Genomic DNA, 16361 nt, shown 5'->3' with positions numbered 1-16361 from the left:
AACTGGACGTACAACATCCACTCACTTGATAACACAGAAGTTTCGACCTACCCCATTTCAGATCTAGGGCATTTCTCCTTTCCTTAGGGTTCCCTTTCTCTTCCTAGGGGTTCCCATAACTGGTGTAGGAATTAGTGCTAACATCACATCAACTCAACCTACCACAGCTCAGAATGCCCAAGCTACAGCTATGCACCAGCCTTAGCCTCATCTAGTACAGGAACAACAGTAGTGCTCTCCCCAGTGCTAATTCACTGTTGATGAATATTTGTAAAGGAGGGTTCTGACAAATACAACCTGTGAGTAGACTGAGCTGCCCCAACGGGGACTCAGCTAGTTGGGTAACTCAGCTCGTCCTCTCCTCCCCTTTCTCTCTCCTGTCCCAAGGAAGATAAATTTTGATGGCCAGAAGCTTCATACTAATTTTGTGTTTGCTGGCTAGATTCTCTCTCTCTCTCTCTCTCTCTCTCTCTCTCTCTCTCTCCTCTCTCTCTCTCTCTCCTCTCTCTCTCTCTGTCTCTCTGTCTCTGTTCTCTCTGTCTCGTCTCTCTTCTGTCTGTCTCTCCCTCTCCTCTCCTCTCTCTCTCTCGTCGTCTCTCTCTCCTCGTCTCCTCCTCTCTCTCTCTCTCCTCCTCTCTCCTCTGCTCTCCTCTCTCCTCCTCTCTCTCTCTCTTCTCTCTCTCTCTCTCTCTCCTCTCTCTCTCTCTGTCTCCCCCCGGCCCCCCTCTCCTTTCTTTCTGTCTCCTTTTCCAACCTTAACCGGTTCACTCTCAGAACTCATAGACTGGATTAAATAGGTCCCTTCCCAAGCTCCACTTAGTGGCTGTATTTTGAGCCCTCCTGACTTAGACTGAATGTCAATGGTACTGTTTCTCTCTGGAACAGCAACCTGAAGGTCTTCCCCTCGCAGGTTGATTTTTTTTTTCTAATTAAGGGGCCATTCCTTGACTCACTTCTTTTTTTTTTGCATTGGGATTTTAATTTTTTTAAATTTAATTTTTAATATATTTAGTTTTCAGCATTGATTTTCACAAGATTTGAATTACAATTTCTCCCCATTTCTACCCTCCCACCTACTCCAAGATGGCTATATTCTGGTTGCCCCGTTCCCAGTCAGCCTCCCTCTGTCACCCCACTCCCCTCCCATCCCCATTTCCCTTCTTCTCTTGTAGGACAGATAATTTCTACTCCACATTGCCTGCGTCTATTTCCTATTGCATGCAAAAACTTTTTTGTTGTGTTGTTTTTGAACTTCTGTTTTTAAAACTGTAAGTTCCAAATTCTCTCCCCTCTTCCCTCCTTGCCCACCCTCCCTAAGAAGGCAAGCCATTCAACATAGGCCACATGCGTATCATTATGTAAAACCCTTCCACAATACTCATGTTGTGATAGATTGACTATGTTTTGCTCCTTCCTAACCTATCCCCCTTTATTGAATTTTCTCCCTTGACCCTGTCCCTTTTCAAAAGTGTTTGTTTTTGATTACCTCCTCCCCTGTCTGCCCTCCCTTCTATCGCCCCCCCTTTTTTATCTTCTTGCTCCTTATTTCCTCTGGGGTAAGATACCCAATCGGGTGTGTATGGTATTCCCTCCTCAGGTCAAATCCAATGAGAGCAAGATTTACTCATTCCCCTCACCTGCCCCTCCCCTTCCTAGAGAACCTCTTTTTCTGCCACTTTTATGCGAGATAATTTACCCCATTCTATCTCTCCCTTTCTCCCTCTCTTAATATATTTCTCTCTTATCCCTTAATTTGATTTTATTTTATTAGATATCATCCCTTCATATTCAACTCACCCTGTGCCCTCTGTGTATATATATATATATATATATATATATACACACATATACATATCTATGTGTGTGTATATATATACACGCATATATACACACCTACATATATACATACATAGACACACACATATGTATATATATGCATACGCATATATATATATGCATATTCCTTTCAGCTACTATGATATTGAGGTCTCATAATCTACACATCATCTTTCCATGTGGAATGTAAACCAAACAGTTCAACTTTAGTAAGTCCCTTATGATTTCTCTTCTTGTTTACCTTTTCATGCTTCTCTTGATTCTTGCGTTTGAAAGTCAAATTTTCTTTCAGCTCCAGTCTTTTCACTGAGAAAGCTGAAAGTCCTCTATTTTGAAAATCCATATTTTGCCTTGGAGCATGATACTCAGTTTTGCTGGGTAGGTGATTCTTGGTTTTAATCCTAGCTCCATTGACCTCCGGAATATCTTATTCCAATCCCTTCGTCCCTTAATGTGGAAGCTGCTAGATCCTGTGTTATCCTGATGTGTTTCCCCAATACTCAAATTGTTTCTTTCTGGCTGTTTGTAGTATTTTCCTTCTTGACCTGGGAGCTCGGAATTTGGCAAAAATATTCCTAGGAGTTTTCTTTTTGGGGATCTTTTGAGGAGGTGATCTGTGGATTATTTCAATTTCTATTTTAACCCTCTGGCTCTAGAATATCAGGACAGTTCTCCTTGATAATTTCTGAAACATGATATCTAGGCTCTTTTTTGATCATGGCTTTCAGGTAGTCCAATAATTTTTAAATTATCGCTCCTGGATCTATTTTCTAGGTCAGTGATTTTTCCAATGAGATATTTCACATGTCTTCCACTTTTTCATTCCATTGGTTCTGTTTTATAATATCTTGATTTCTCATCAAGTCACTAGCTTCCACTTGCTCCAATCTAATTTTTAAGGTAGTATTTTCTTCAGTGGTCTTTTGGACCTCCTTTTCCATTTGGCTAATTCTGCCTTTCAAGACATTCTTCTCCTCATTGGCTTTTTGGAGCTCTTTGCCATTTGAGTTAGTCTATTTTTAAGTGTTGTTTTCTTCAATATTTTTTTCAGTATTTTTTGGGGTCTCCTTTAGCAAGTCATTGACTTGTTTTTCATGGTTTTCTTGCATCGTTCTCATTTCTTGTCCCAATTTTTCCTCTACTTCTCTAACTTGCTTTTCCAACTCCTTTTTGAGCTCTTCCATGGCCTGAGACCAGTTCATGTTTTTCTTGGAGGGTTTTGGTGTAGGCTCTTTGATTTTGTTGACTTCTTCTGGCTGTACGTTTTGGTCTTCTTTGTCACCAAAGAAAGATTCCAAAGTCTGAGACTGAATTTGAGTGCATTTTCGCTGCCTGGCCATGTTCCCAGCCAGCTTACTTGACCCTTGAGTTTTTCGTTGGGGTATGACTGCTTGTAGAGCAAAGAGTACTTTGTTCCAAGCTTGAGGAGATGCACTGTTGATTTCAGAGCTATTTCTATGCAGCCAGCTCTGCCACACCAGCACTCCTCCTTCCTCAAGAACCACCAACCTGGACCTGATGCAAATCTTTAGCAGACTCTGCACTCCTGCTCTGATCTGCCACTTAATTCCTCCCACCACGTGGTCCTGGGGCTGGAAGTAACTGCAGCTGTAGTTTTGTAGCTGCACCTCCCCCGCTGCCCCTGGGGTGGTGGCCAAACCATGAACTCTGTCTCTGCAGCTTTTCCCACTAACCTTCTCTGTTGTCTTTGGTGTTTGTGGGTTGAGAAGTCTGGTAACTGCCACAGCTCACTGATTCAGGGCGTGAGGGCCTGTTCCACCCGGCTCACTGTCTAGTTGGTCCTGCCACCGCCCACGCTGAGCTCTGCTCCCCTCCACCCCCTGCACGATAGACCTCATCCAGTGACCATCCAGGCTGTCCTGGGCTGGATCCCTGCTTCCCTCTGTTATTTTGTGGGTTCTGCAGTTCTAGAATTTGTTCAGAGCCATTTTTATAGGTTTTTGGAGGGACATGGTGGGGAGCTCATGCAAGTCCCTGCTTTCCAGCTGCCATCTTGGCTTCACTCCCCACTTGACTCACTTCTTAAAGAATGGGAATTACCTCACTCTAAGTCAGTACTTGAAAACACCTTGGCCTAAAAGGTCCAGGTTCTCCCATTGCATCCTGGACCATCTCCAGTCATCCTGGTGAATATCAGGTGACTGGATCCAGATGGCTCTGGAGGAGAAAGTGAGGCTGGTGACCTTGCACAGCCCTCCCTCCCTCAAATCAAAGTCAACTGCAAGTCATGTCATCACTTCCCTGATGCCATGGTCCTCTTCGAAAACAAAGGACAAACACAACAACAAAGGACCTTCATGCAGCCACATTTAAAGAGTAAATGCCTAAAAGTCAATCTGCAACATATTTATAATTGATACAACTTTCTATACACGTTTATAAGAAGAACCTTTTACGAAAGGAGAAAAAGAGATGCATTAAGTAGATATCATCTCCCTTTCAGATGTTTTCAGTTTCTTGTCTTTGCTTTTATATTTCAGTTGTCATTCCTTAGGGTAGGAGAAAAAAAGTAGACTTGATGACAAAATATATGTCTTATAGGAAAGGGAAGAGAATAAAATACTTACAGGGTACAGTGAAGTAGTTGAAAATGGAGGAGCCTTTGTTTGGTTGTTTGGTACAATGGAGTAGCTGAAGGAGGAGGAGCATTTTTACAATAAATAATGTTGATGGGGGAATCCATGGGAACTTTATTTGATTCCTATGAATTCTGAATTTTCTTACCTTAATCTCTGGAAGTTACTGAAGCTTTAATAATATGGTGTCATTTATTAGGTTTTTTTCATTGTTTATTGGGAGTACACATTTTCTTTCACAATTAGTCATTAGGTGTTTATGGTCCTATAAAATCAATCCAACTTTGGGTAGCTGACTTGGCATTGACAGCCATGGACTTGGAATCAAACAAGTAAGGTTCATGTTCCATTTTAAACACTTACTGGTTGTGAGCAGTTTCTTTACCTCTCTAGTCCTCAGTTTCCATCTGCAAAATGGTGGATCTGGAAGAGATGATCTTTAAGGCCCCTTTCAGCTCTAAATCCTATGATCATATGGTACATTTACATGAAAACAAAATATCTAGGACATGATAGTTTAAATGTTCTTGTTTTTTAGTCATTTGAATTCTCCATGAGAATAGTTAGCACTGAATTATAATAATGTTGACTTAGTGGTGTCAAATGTACAATAGGTTATATATTAGAATAACAATTTTTATCAAAAAAATATGAGAGAAGTGGAAAAATGGCATTTGGATCAGAAGACAAAATTGTGTAGCTACTAAGGAGAAAGAAAATTAGTAAATTATTATTTCCTTAATTTATCCAACGATTTTAGATTGTGACTTGTCTATGAAAAATTATTAGCTTTACCATATCATCTAAAATTTTCCATCTACTGTATACCAGTCAGTTATTATTCAGATAGACTGAACAATTAGCATTTATCTCTATTTAAATTTAAGCTTATTATTATTTTATTTACAGGGAGAAATTGGGATAAAAGGATCACCGGGAGTGAAGGTAATCTCATTACCATTTTCATTTCTCATCTATAAACTCATAGTGTTTCCTCAAGCTGTTTTGAATATGAAGTAATCATTTTTTGGTCTTTCTCAACAATATATTTAGGGTGAACCTGGAGATTCTGGTCCCCCTGGACTTGCAGGAAATCCAGGAATTAAGGTATATAAAGTTATAGTGGAGATAAAATGAAAAAAAATCCTATGTTCTCATTTTCTATTTAAAGCAAAAGATGTGGGTTTGTCACTCATACATGATTTGATGGCTTTACTGTGCTCTCCATGGTGTGTACATTTATTAAACTCATTTGTTACATTCACAGTATCTCTGCCATATGATCTACAACATAATTTTGATATTTTGGGAGTTCCAAAGTTGTATTTGCCATTGAATACCTAAAAGTCAAAAGAATGAAGAGGGGCAACAAAACCATATTCCTTGGTCTCAATCCTTAAAATGATTTCCTTCTACTAGGAAGGGGAGTTTAGATGACTTGGTGCCTATACCAATTACCTAGCTTCCAAATTCTCGAAATCCAAGTGTAGAAACCTTTTTGCAGGAGTGTCCCAGCTGCTAGCAGCTGTTGAGTGAGATTAGTAAAGAATAAACCCTATTAGTGGGCAAGGCATTTAACCCAGGCATCACCTGCTGTTGATAATAGATCTCTTTAAATGGAAACCGGTAAAGAGTCCCTCTATGTCTAATGTATACTAAACTACTATCAAGGGACAGTAATATCTGTGATAGTCACACATTCCTATAGATCAAGGAATTCTGTAGTAGTCATAAAAGGTGCCACTGAAGTCATTATGTGTATTGGGGTTATGTTTAGATATAATATCTTCTTTGGAGCTAAAATACATATCAACTTCTTATGCAGGGTCAGCAAGGACCAGCAGGCTCCATAGGACCCAGAGGACCTCCAGGAAATATTGTAAGCATAGAGGAGATCTGTGTTTCTGATTTGGCAAAATGAGATATAATGTACTAAAAGGTTTGAGAATTAGCTTACAATAATCCCATCAAAAACAAAACAAAATAGTTTCTGAGAATTTTAAGATCTCTTCATGTGACCACTTTATTTTATGTTTTCTGAAGAATATGATTTTCAGATGGAGCAGTAAATGAGTCCTCACCCCCACTAAATGCTTTTGCATCTGCTCACTTGGTGTCAGTAACCAATTGCAACACAAGATCCTTTTAAATATCATTAGCCTACAGCCTACTTAGGAATTCTTTATAACTACTATTAATTAAAAGTTGGTTTTAGACTTCTAGGATATGAAGAAGAAAATGTGAAGCAATCATGTAAAATTAAGCAACATTTCCACTGGAATGAAAAAGAAGTGGTTTTGGTGCAGTTACTGGCCAACTATAGCTGAGTCTCAAAGTATTTACATGGAAAAAAACATTAAAATACTTCTTGCATCAATATAATCATTCAGAACAACAGAAATATCTTTAAAGCCAGAATCAGAGAATTTAGAGTTGGAAAGGACCTTAGTTAGTCCAATTCATACTCAGTCCAACTCAGTAGAAAGGAATCACAGTTCTATCATACCTGACAAATGGCATGCCAATCCATCTTGGAGACCTCCAATGAAGTGAAATCAACCATTTAGGTTCTAAATTTGGACATATAAATTGGGCATTTAGATCATCTTGCATATTCAGACTACTTTGGTGTTTTGGTGAAAATTTGCATATTTTCTTTAAATTCTATAGATATGAAATTCTTAAAATGAGATGCATCCCAAAGCTTTCTATATGTGCTATGGAATTATTCGTGCATTCTTATTTTGTAAACACATGTATTATTTACTGGATATCTCTTGCTCATTTCCTTCATATAACTCAAGGCACTTGTATCCAGTGAGAATTTGCCAAATACCGTCATGGGAGAAGGGGACGGGAACAAAGTTGGAACATCAAGGGAGGATATTAGAGAAAGTGAAATTAGGAAAAGGCAAAGAGAGTATCTGTTACAGAGAGAAAATGCAATTTCCAGTATTAAAAACACTTCATCTACTTCATTATCCCCCCAAACTGTTCTTCCTGGAAGTACTGCTGTAACAACAAATGTTTTGAATGAGATTTGTTTCCCCAGCTGGAGCAGAAACTCAAGAGCAAATTGCCCATGATTTATCATGATGACCTAGGCTCACAGAACCTTGGTCATGCAATGTGGCAAGAAAAGTATTTTATTAATTTTGTTACCTGATGACACAAAAACACTAACCCGATAATAGTATGAGCAAAATAGCAAAATGTAAGAGATAGGAGGGGGATCAGAGGGGAGATAAAAAGAAAGAAGGGGAAGATGGATGGAAGGAAAAGAAAGAAGGAAACAGAAATGTAAGAAATAAAAAAAAGAGTTAAAGAGATAATGAAAGGGACATCTAAACTAAGCAAGAAAAGAAATAGGGAAAAAGAATAAAAGGAAGGGAAAGAGAGAAGGAGGAAAAAAGAAAGGAACGAACGAATGAAGGAAGGGAAAGAAATAGACATAGAGAATATGAGAAATAAAGAAAAAGAAAGTTAAAGAGAGATAATGAAAGGAATATATAAACTAAACAAGAGAAGAAATAGAAAGGGAGAAAGAATGAAAGGGAGAGAGAGAAGGAGGGAGGAAGGAGAGAAAAAAGAGGAAGGAAAGAGAAGAAAGAGGAAGGAAAGAAAGAAAGAGGAAGGAAGGAAGGAAGGTAGAAAGGAAGGAAGGAAGGAAGAAAGAAAGGAAGGAAAGGAAGGAAGGAAGGAAAGAAAGAAAGAAAGAAAGAAAGAAAGAAAGAAAGAAAGAAAGAAAGAAAGAAAGAAAGAAAGAAAGAAAGGAAGAAAGGAAGGGAGGAAGGAAAGAAGGAGGGAAGAAAGAAAGGAAGGAAGGAAGGAAGGAAGGAAGGAAGGAAGGAAGGAAGGAAGGAAGGAAGGAAGGAAGGAAGGAAGGAAGGAAGGAAGGAAGGAAGAAAAAGAAAAAAAGCTGATTCATAGATATAGTAGTTAGAGTCACACATTGGCTGAGACATAAGAATAGCTAGTACTTTAATCAATCAGTCAAAACCTTAAACCCAGTTCACTCTGAAGCTCATAGATTGGACCACAATAGGTCCCTGTCCAAGCTCCCCTTAGTGGTTGTATTTTGAGCCCTCTTGGCTTAGAGTGAAAGTCAAAGGTAACTGTTTCTCTTTGGGACAGCAACCCTGAGGGTCTTCTCCTTCTAGCTTGATTTTTTTTTTTAATTTTTTCTGATTAAAGGGGCCATCCCTTGACTCACTCCTTAAAGAGGCCTATTCACTGAATGGGTATTATCTCACTCTAAGTGAGTACGTGAAAAGGCCTGAGCCTAAAAGAGCCAGGGTCTCCCATTGCATCCTGGGTCATCTCCAGTCATCCTGATGAATATCAGGTCACTAGATCCAAGTGACTTTGGAGGAGAAAGTGAGGCTGGTGACCTTGAACAGCCCTCCCTCTCTCAAATCAAAGTCAACTTCAAGTCACGTCCTCATTTTCCTGATGCCGTGGTCTTCTTTGAAAATGGACAAACACAACAAGAAACATCTATTAAGCACTTACTATATGTCAGGCATTGTGCACTGGTGATACAAAAAGAGCAAAAGACAATCCCTGCCCTCAAAGAGCTTGCAATCCAATGGAGAAAGATATCATGCAAATAAATATATTCGAAGCTAGCTATATACAAGATGAATAAGAAATAATTAATGGAGGGAAGGCATTAGAATTAAGAGGGTTTAGGGAAAGTTTCCAAAAAAAAGCAAAAAAAAAAGAAGAAAAAATAGAATATGAAATGCTAATATGTAGAAAAGATTCCTGTCCTTTTTCCTTCCTAAGTATTGTTACCATATGTTATAATCAATTCCTCTTGAACCACAGTCTCCCTTTGTGCTTCTGTCCATGATGTGACTATGTTCCAAAGCGTTTGTTCTCATTTTGTCTTTGGCAGAAACTCCTCCAGGAGAGATCGAGTTCTGTCTCCCCCTTTATCAGAGTACTTGTCAACTGTTTCCACCATGCCTCACCTGAACCCGTGGGCTTAAGCACTGCTAGAAATTCTCTTATCTGGCCCAACAGACCAAATGGTCTAATTTCTCTACCCTTCTTTTGTTAATGTGACATTCTTATTATTAAGAATCACAAGTATGCATTAAATACGCATTAAAATCATGCATTAAATTATTTTTCAATAATTTGTTTCCTTTATTTTGGAATTGCTCAGGGATTACCAGGAGAACATGGTATTCCAGGAAAACAAGGCATTAAAGGAGAAAAGGTAAGGTTTCAATTTGATTTTTTAATATATTATGTACTTCGATATATTTGAAAAATATAGAAAAGCCTTCTTTCGGGAAAGTGAAAAAAACTGGGGTTGGATAGGACTGGCTTTCCTTAATATGTATGACATAAAAACCTATAGACATAGTGAACTAAGGACCTGTGAAATCTGATAATCCATCTCCGATTCTGTTACTAAAGCAATACATTAATAAGAAGCAATTTATCCTGGAGCTGGAAGGAGAGATCTCTTTTTACTGATCTTTACATGGAGATATTAACGCTATGTACCTATATTAATGTTGATTGGTTACTCAAGGAATCCTTTTAAATTATTTCACCTAATATATTGTAGAGATGCTACCCAATTAAATACATATTTGAAAATGTTTGCATAACAATGCCACTATGCCTGCTATGAAATAATAATAATAGCATTTGTGTAGAGCTTTAAGGTTCGCAAAGCAGAGAGAGACAGAAGCAGGCAGCATCAAGACAAAGACAGACCCTAGTCAGGAGGCTAGTGTAATCTACTAGTTTCTTTCCTTTAAAAATTACTTAATTAATTTATCATTGTTTTCTACCTTTTGTAGGGAGATCCTGGTGGAATTGTAGGTCCTCCTGGATATCCAGGTCCAAAAGGTGAGGCAGGTCCTCCAGGTATAAGCCTGCCTGGTGAACCAGTAAGTATCATTCTTAACATTCATATTTTCTTTCATGATAATCACTGTATAATCATATGCATTTCTAGTTTTGAGTAGCTCATATGGGCAAATCAATGTGTGTAGCATTAATTCATCCTTTAGATCAGGCCTGCACAACATACGGCCCAAGGGCTACTTGCCACCTGCCAAAGGATTTCAGGTAGCCTGCCACTGTGTACTCGCTTCTGTTTGTCATGTGACCCATGGCAACCAACCTTCATCAGTTTGTCTCTAATTACCTTTACTTGGAAAGTGAGTCGCTAAAAACCTATCTGCAGCCTGAAAAAGTTTAGCCTATTTTAATTTTGGTCCCAACCTACTGCCAAGTTGTGCACACCTGCTTTAGATGACAGGTAAGCCTTTTAAGGTGCTACTTTTGTGCCTGCTCTGTCCAGAGCTAATGCAGAAGACAGGAAGTCCAGCAAAGGTTGGGTGTGAAGAGTCATTTCAAAAATAAAAAGGTCAGGTCTAGGCTAAGGTCTAGATAGGACATGAAAAATTCTGTGTAGTTATAAACTTTAAACAGTTATACATAGTACTATTTCATAATCCTTTTGGTAATTAATCTCTAGTGTTAATAACATAAATTCCTACTATTAAGAAGTATGCTTTATTACATGTTTTCATTTTAAAATAAAAACATATCTTCCATCTTTTTAGTCATTCCAATCTGTAGATTGCCTAAATCTTACCTTCCTTCCCTAAAGGCAAAAGCACATATTCTAGGAATAATGATCAAAGTGACTTATTTTAGACATTGACTTTCCAGAATCTTTCAATCTTCATGGAGACAAAAATATTATTCACCTACTTGCTTCTTCATTCTTTTAGGGCTTGGATGGAATTCCAGGGACACCTGGTCCACGAGGGCCAAAGGTAGGAAAATGATAAGACTTCCGCATTAAAAGAAATTGACAATATATGGCAGCAGAAGTATATTCTCTTCAAGATACGTATGAGTGGAAATCTCTCATTACACAGGGTGAAAGAGGACTACCAGGTGTTCATGGACTCCCTGGTGACATCGGACCTCCAGGAATGGGAATCCCTGGCCCACCAGTAAGCGAAATGAACGTGCTGCTTTTGTGAACATTTATACCAATAGTATACACGTCTCGATATTGTTCTTATTTTTTCAGCCATCCACAAGACATTTAGGGATATTTGGTCACTTTCCCTGGTCCCTGAACTAAGCCTGTCTAGATGATCTGAGATCATAGAAGGGACCTGTGGATATCACTTAAGTCTAACCATTAACTGAGGCTTGAATCCCTGGCTTAAAAGGTGATATCGTCTGAGAAATGACACCAATTCTATTGAAAAATTGCTTGGATCAGGGACCTTCCTGATTACTGTCGTAGTATAGTTTTATAGAAAGGATGAACTGTCAGAAAAAAAGAGAAATGATTACAAACTTGCAGAGAAGTGGGGAGGCAGCATTCATAGAAATTCAAAGCGATGTGGGAGATAAGTTGGAGAAAGGAACAAAATTGAATGTATCTGTGAAATTGGTGTGAGCAAGGTGAAAGCAGTGGAAAGGTTATGTGAAAAAATTGGCTAGTCCAGGTAGCAAACATAGAAAGGAAAAGGGCCGTGTGCACACTGTTGAATCTGATTCAATCGACAAAATTTTATTAAACACTTACAGTGTGCTAGGCTCAGGGGATTCAAAGACCTCAGCCCTCAGGAAGTTTATATTCTATCAGGAGAGATAACACATACACATAGAAGTCTATACAAAATAAATATAAAGTAATTAGGAAGGGAGGATGAGCACTGAAGGAGATTAGGAAAAGCCTCACCTACAAAGAAGGGATTTTAATTGAACTTGTGAAGGAAATGGATTCCATTAGATGGAGATGAGCAGGGCATCCCAGGCATGGGGAATGGCAAGTGCAAAGACGTGGAGATGGAGATTCAATGTCATGTGTGGGAAACAAGGAGAAGGTCAGTTTGCCTGGAGTATAGAGTGAGTGAAGGGGAATGATGTGAAATAATCCAGGAAAGGTAGGTTGAGGCCAGGTGAGGAAGGTACAGGTAACATATATTCGATTTAAGAGATAATAGTGAGTCACTAGAGTTTATTGAGCATGGGAGTGACACGGTAAGCTTACATATTTAAAAGCAGATATATTTGTTCAGGGAAAATGGTCTTCTAAGACCTAGGGCTAAAGGTTCTGATAATGGCTCTACCTTTACTCACTACAAGATTTAAAACAGTCATTTTCCCTTCTTTCTTTTGTGTAAAATAAGGACAAAAGAAACCTATTGTTGTTCAATTGTATCCAACTCCTTGTGACCCCTTTTAGGGTTTTCTTAGCAAAGATATTGGCGTGGTTTGCCCTTTCCTTCTCCAGCTCCTTTTACATACAGGTGAGGAAACTGAAGCAAACAGGACTAAGTGACTTGCACAGAGTCACATAGGTACTAAGCGTCTAAGGCCAGATTTGAACTCAGGAAAATGAATCTTCTTGACTCCAGGACTGGCACTGTATCCACTGTGCCACCTAGCTGCCTAAAAGAAACTTACCTTATAAGATTTTTAATGACAAGTATTGAAATGTTGCAAAACACTTTGACAATGGCACAGATGCTAAAGCAGAGAGTGCTCTCTGTTTCCCTAGGTGTCATCCCTTTCGAGTAATTCAGGGTAATTCAGTGGAATCATCACTGGTTCTCCTACTCTGAAGCTGTGGTGGTCAGTGGCTATTGACCCTTAGCAACCTGACTAGCACATAGCACTTCCCTGATTCCTTTCCACTGCCCTCAGACACACGCAGGCTAGCAGGATCCCTACTCTTTCAGGAACACAGGAAAGCATGTTTTCTTTGTTCCAACCCTTCATAGTCTGACCCAGAGGAAAACAGTAACTCATGAAGCAGATTGATATCTCTTAGCGGCTGATCAGATCACCAGCATCAAAGGAATCTCTGATGCTGATCCTTAAAGGACCCAGGTTATGTACTTCTACCAGGAGCAGCAGTTAATGAAAACATGATCATAGCAGTGTGAGCTGCATAGTTGCTCTTCCTCTGTCCGAATGCATTCACTCTTGCTCTCTTTTGGCCTTTCTCTCAGTTTCTCTCCAATAAAAGCTCTGCTTCCTGTGATTATATTCGTGAATGTAACATTAGGGAAGTACATGTGGCTTTGCTCTCTTCTTGGCTGGCACCTTCATCCTGGGTATATCTTCCCTATTGTCAGTGGCAATAAATTCACACCGATGACAATTATAATAAATTACAAAATTCATATTTAAGTGGAAGTAATATATGGACAATAAAATTATGAAGCATTATAAGAAATAGTTGCCATATATGGATTTTAGGGAAGAATAGAAAGAACATTTTAAAATTACTCTTCAAAACACATAGAATTTGAAAATAAAAGAAGGGTGAATAAAATGTCCTTTTAACCACACTGTTTTTGGAAATAGGCCTTTATCGAATTTATCCAGAGATATAAAGGTGGGATGGGTGGGAGGGGACAACAATGAAGTAAGCTCTTCTGTCAGGTAAGTAATTTTCCAGAGAAAGAATATGACACAGCTGGAAAAAAAAAAGATTGAACAAAGGAAAAAGTAGTTTTGGGAATTGTAGTTTGGGAATTCTTAGTCAAAGAAAAAATGCAAAGGAAAAAGAGAAAAAAATAATAACAATCAACTTGATAGAAAAGAAGCAGCTTGGAAAAGTGGAAAAAGAGTTGGCCTTAGAGCCAGGAAATCCTGAGTTCCAGTCCTGCCTCTCATACAAGATAGCCATGTGAACCAGGAAACTTTCTAAGACCATAAATTACAGAGGACCTGCCAGTCTACATTGGAGACACATGCTGTTGCCCTTGCCAAAAATTTTTTGAAGGGGTAGACAGTTTTATTTTTGCTTCTATATCCCCGGTGGGAAGGGAGGGGAGGGAGGGAGAGGAGAGGAGGTGAGGGAAGGCAAAGGAAGGAAGGCTGCTATCCAAGTGTTTCATATACATATCATTTGAGGTTGATCTGCCCACTTTCAGTTAACATTATTGTAGGATCAAGGAAGAGTACAAATAATTAAAATATTTAAACAAAACCTAAGCTTCCTTTCAGTTACCCTAAATTCTAAACTTATAAGTTAGAAAAATTGACTGATTTGAGTTTTGCCTCCTATCCTGATGATTGTATACCAGCTCTTAAGGTACCATCAAACAAAGCCCTGAGCCCAGACTTGGAGCTGGAAGAGACCTCGACGTCCAGTCTACTTCCTTTATTTTATTTATGCAGAAAACAAGGCCTAGGAAGGTTTAATAACTTGCCCAACACAGGTGGAAAGTTGTCAGAGGTAGGATTTGGGTGTATTATTTGGTGGGCAGCTAGTTAGCACGAGGGATGGAGCACTGGACCTGGGGTCAGGAAGACCTAAGTTCAAATATGGTCTCAGGCATGTATTAGCTGTGTGACCCTGGGCAAATCACTTAACCATGTTTGCCTCATCTGTAAAATGAGCTGAAGAAGGAAATGACCAACCACTCCAGTATCTTTGCCAAGAAAACCCCAAATGGGGTCATGAGGAGTCAGATATAACTGAAACAACTGAACAACTACTGTTTGAACTGAACTACTGTTTATACTGAAAAGAATTTGTATTCATTGCAATTTTTTAAAAACCTGAATTTTAAAGACATTAATATCTCAACTGTTAATATGTGTGTGATTTATGGGGTTGGTTGTTTTATTTTAACTACATAGAGACTTTGTTAAATCTTCCAAAGAGTTGTTGAATTCAACTAAGTAGTTTACCTGACATATAGTAGGCACTTAACAAATGTTCATCCTAACCTATCTATACCTAAAGAGAGAATTCTCATTGACCATATTTTCATTTGTAGGGATCCAGGGGACCTTCTGGAGAGCCAGGTATTCAGGTAGAATACTTACTAAGTCATTTGGTTAAGTAAATATAGTATTCTTCATAGGCAATAGTTGTCAGAAGACTCCTATCATAAGTAATCATGATTTCTCTCTCTTTTCAGGGTCCTAGAGGCCTCCCTGGGTTACCAGGAACTCCAGGGACTGATGTAAGTAATAGATTTATATTCTAATATGCCACATTGAGCCTATCTTCATATGACGAATTTAAAAGATGATGTTCTTTTTTTTTAGGGAGCTCCAGGGAGAGATGGGAAGCCAGGGATGCCAGGTCCCCCAGGTGACCCAGTATGTATGCAAGCTAAGCCTCATTTATGTATTTGAAATGCCTCGATTTTCACACAAAAGCCAAGCAGTTCTATCAGAGTGTACAGATTTTTATCATCACAACTAATTAGAATGTTTCCTTGCTACCTGGTGCTTTTGTTTGCTCCCATTACTTTAGAAAGAAAAATCAGACTGTGTCAGCATCATTTTTTGATAAACATTCATTTTCTAGGGTTTGTGATTCAGCTAGAGAAGTTTGACCCCAGCTGAGTTTGGGCACTTAATGTCTCAATCCAATAGCAATTATAGTCAAAATATAGGTAGAGATTTGACCCTTCCTAGTGCTAGCTGCTTAATAAATATCATTATTTTCTAAATGAAACCTTAACAGGTAAATAGCCTGGATTATTGTATGCATTCATGAATGCTAATACTTTAAGAGATGGAAATGACTGCAATAATTAGAAACAATAAGTTTCTCAAAATTAGAATAGATCAGTAAAAGTTTTCCAAGGTTTTGTTTTAGAATATATATCCTTATTTTCAGGTACAATAAAAACTTCTTAAATAGCATCAGTGTCAGCATTGCTATATGTGGAGGCCACATAGAACATGGCAATCAACTAGTCATTTTGAATGATAAAGCCTCCATTTGATCCCACAGTATTTAACCTACAAATCTCTCACCCTTCTACATTCTCACCCCTTTCTGACTTAATGAGCCAAGTGTGAGTATGTATTTGGTCCCTATTTTTTTAACTCTACAAATGAGTGAATCACTTTGTAAACTTATAAAATCTATCAGCTTATAGAATCACCATGCTAAAG

The 16361-nt window shown here is 38.6% G+C and overlaps 1 protein-coding gene across 1 annotated transcript in view; it reads left to right on the top strand.

Moving 5' to 3' along the window:
• The window catches only part of COL19A1 (collagen type XIX alpha 1 chain), a 398183-nt gene that overhangs the window by 307392 nt on the left and 74430 nt on the right, over positions 1-16361 (top strand). The window contains exons 21-30 of the mRNA XM_036768309.1: positions 5343-5378; positions 5487-5540; positions 6259-6312; positions 9607-9660; positions 10256-10345; positions 11198-11242; positions 11348-11425; positions 15227-15262; positions 15371-15415; positions 15501-15554. Coding sequence (XP_036624204.1) covers positions 5343-5378; positions 5487-5540; positions 6259-6312; positions 9607-9660; positions 10256-10345; positions 11198-11242; positions 11348-11425; positions 15227-15262; positions 15371-15415; positions 15501-15554 — 546 coding nt within the window. The remainder of the gene's footprint in view (positions 1-5342; positions 5379-5486; positions 5541-6258; positions 6313-9606; positions 9661-10255; positions 10346-11197; positions 11243-11347; positions 11426-15226; positions 15263-15370; positions 15416-15500; positions 15555-16361) is intronic.

This window comes from Trichosurus vulpecula, chromosome 7 (genome assembly GCF_011100635.1).
Source record: "Trichosurus vulpecula isolate mTriVul1 chromosome 7, mTriVul1.pri, whole genome shotgun sequence".
Classification (NCBI taxonomy): domain Eukaryota; kingdom Metazoa; phylum Chordata; class Mammalia; order Diprotodontia; family Phalangeridae; genus Trichosurus; species Trichosurus vulpecula.
This window is presented reverse-complemented; position numbering and strand designations above follow the sequence as displayed.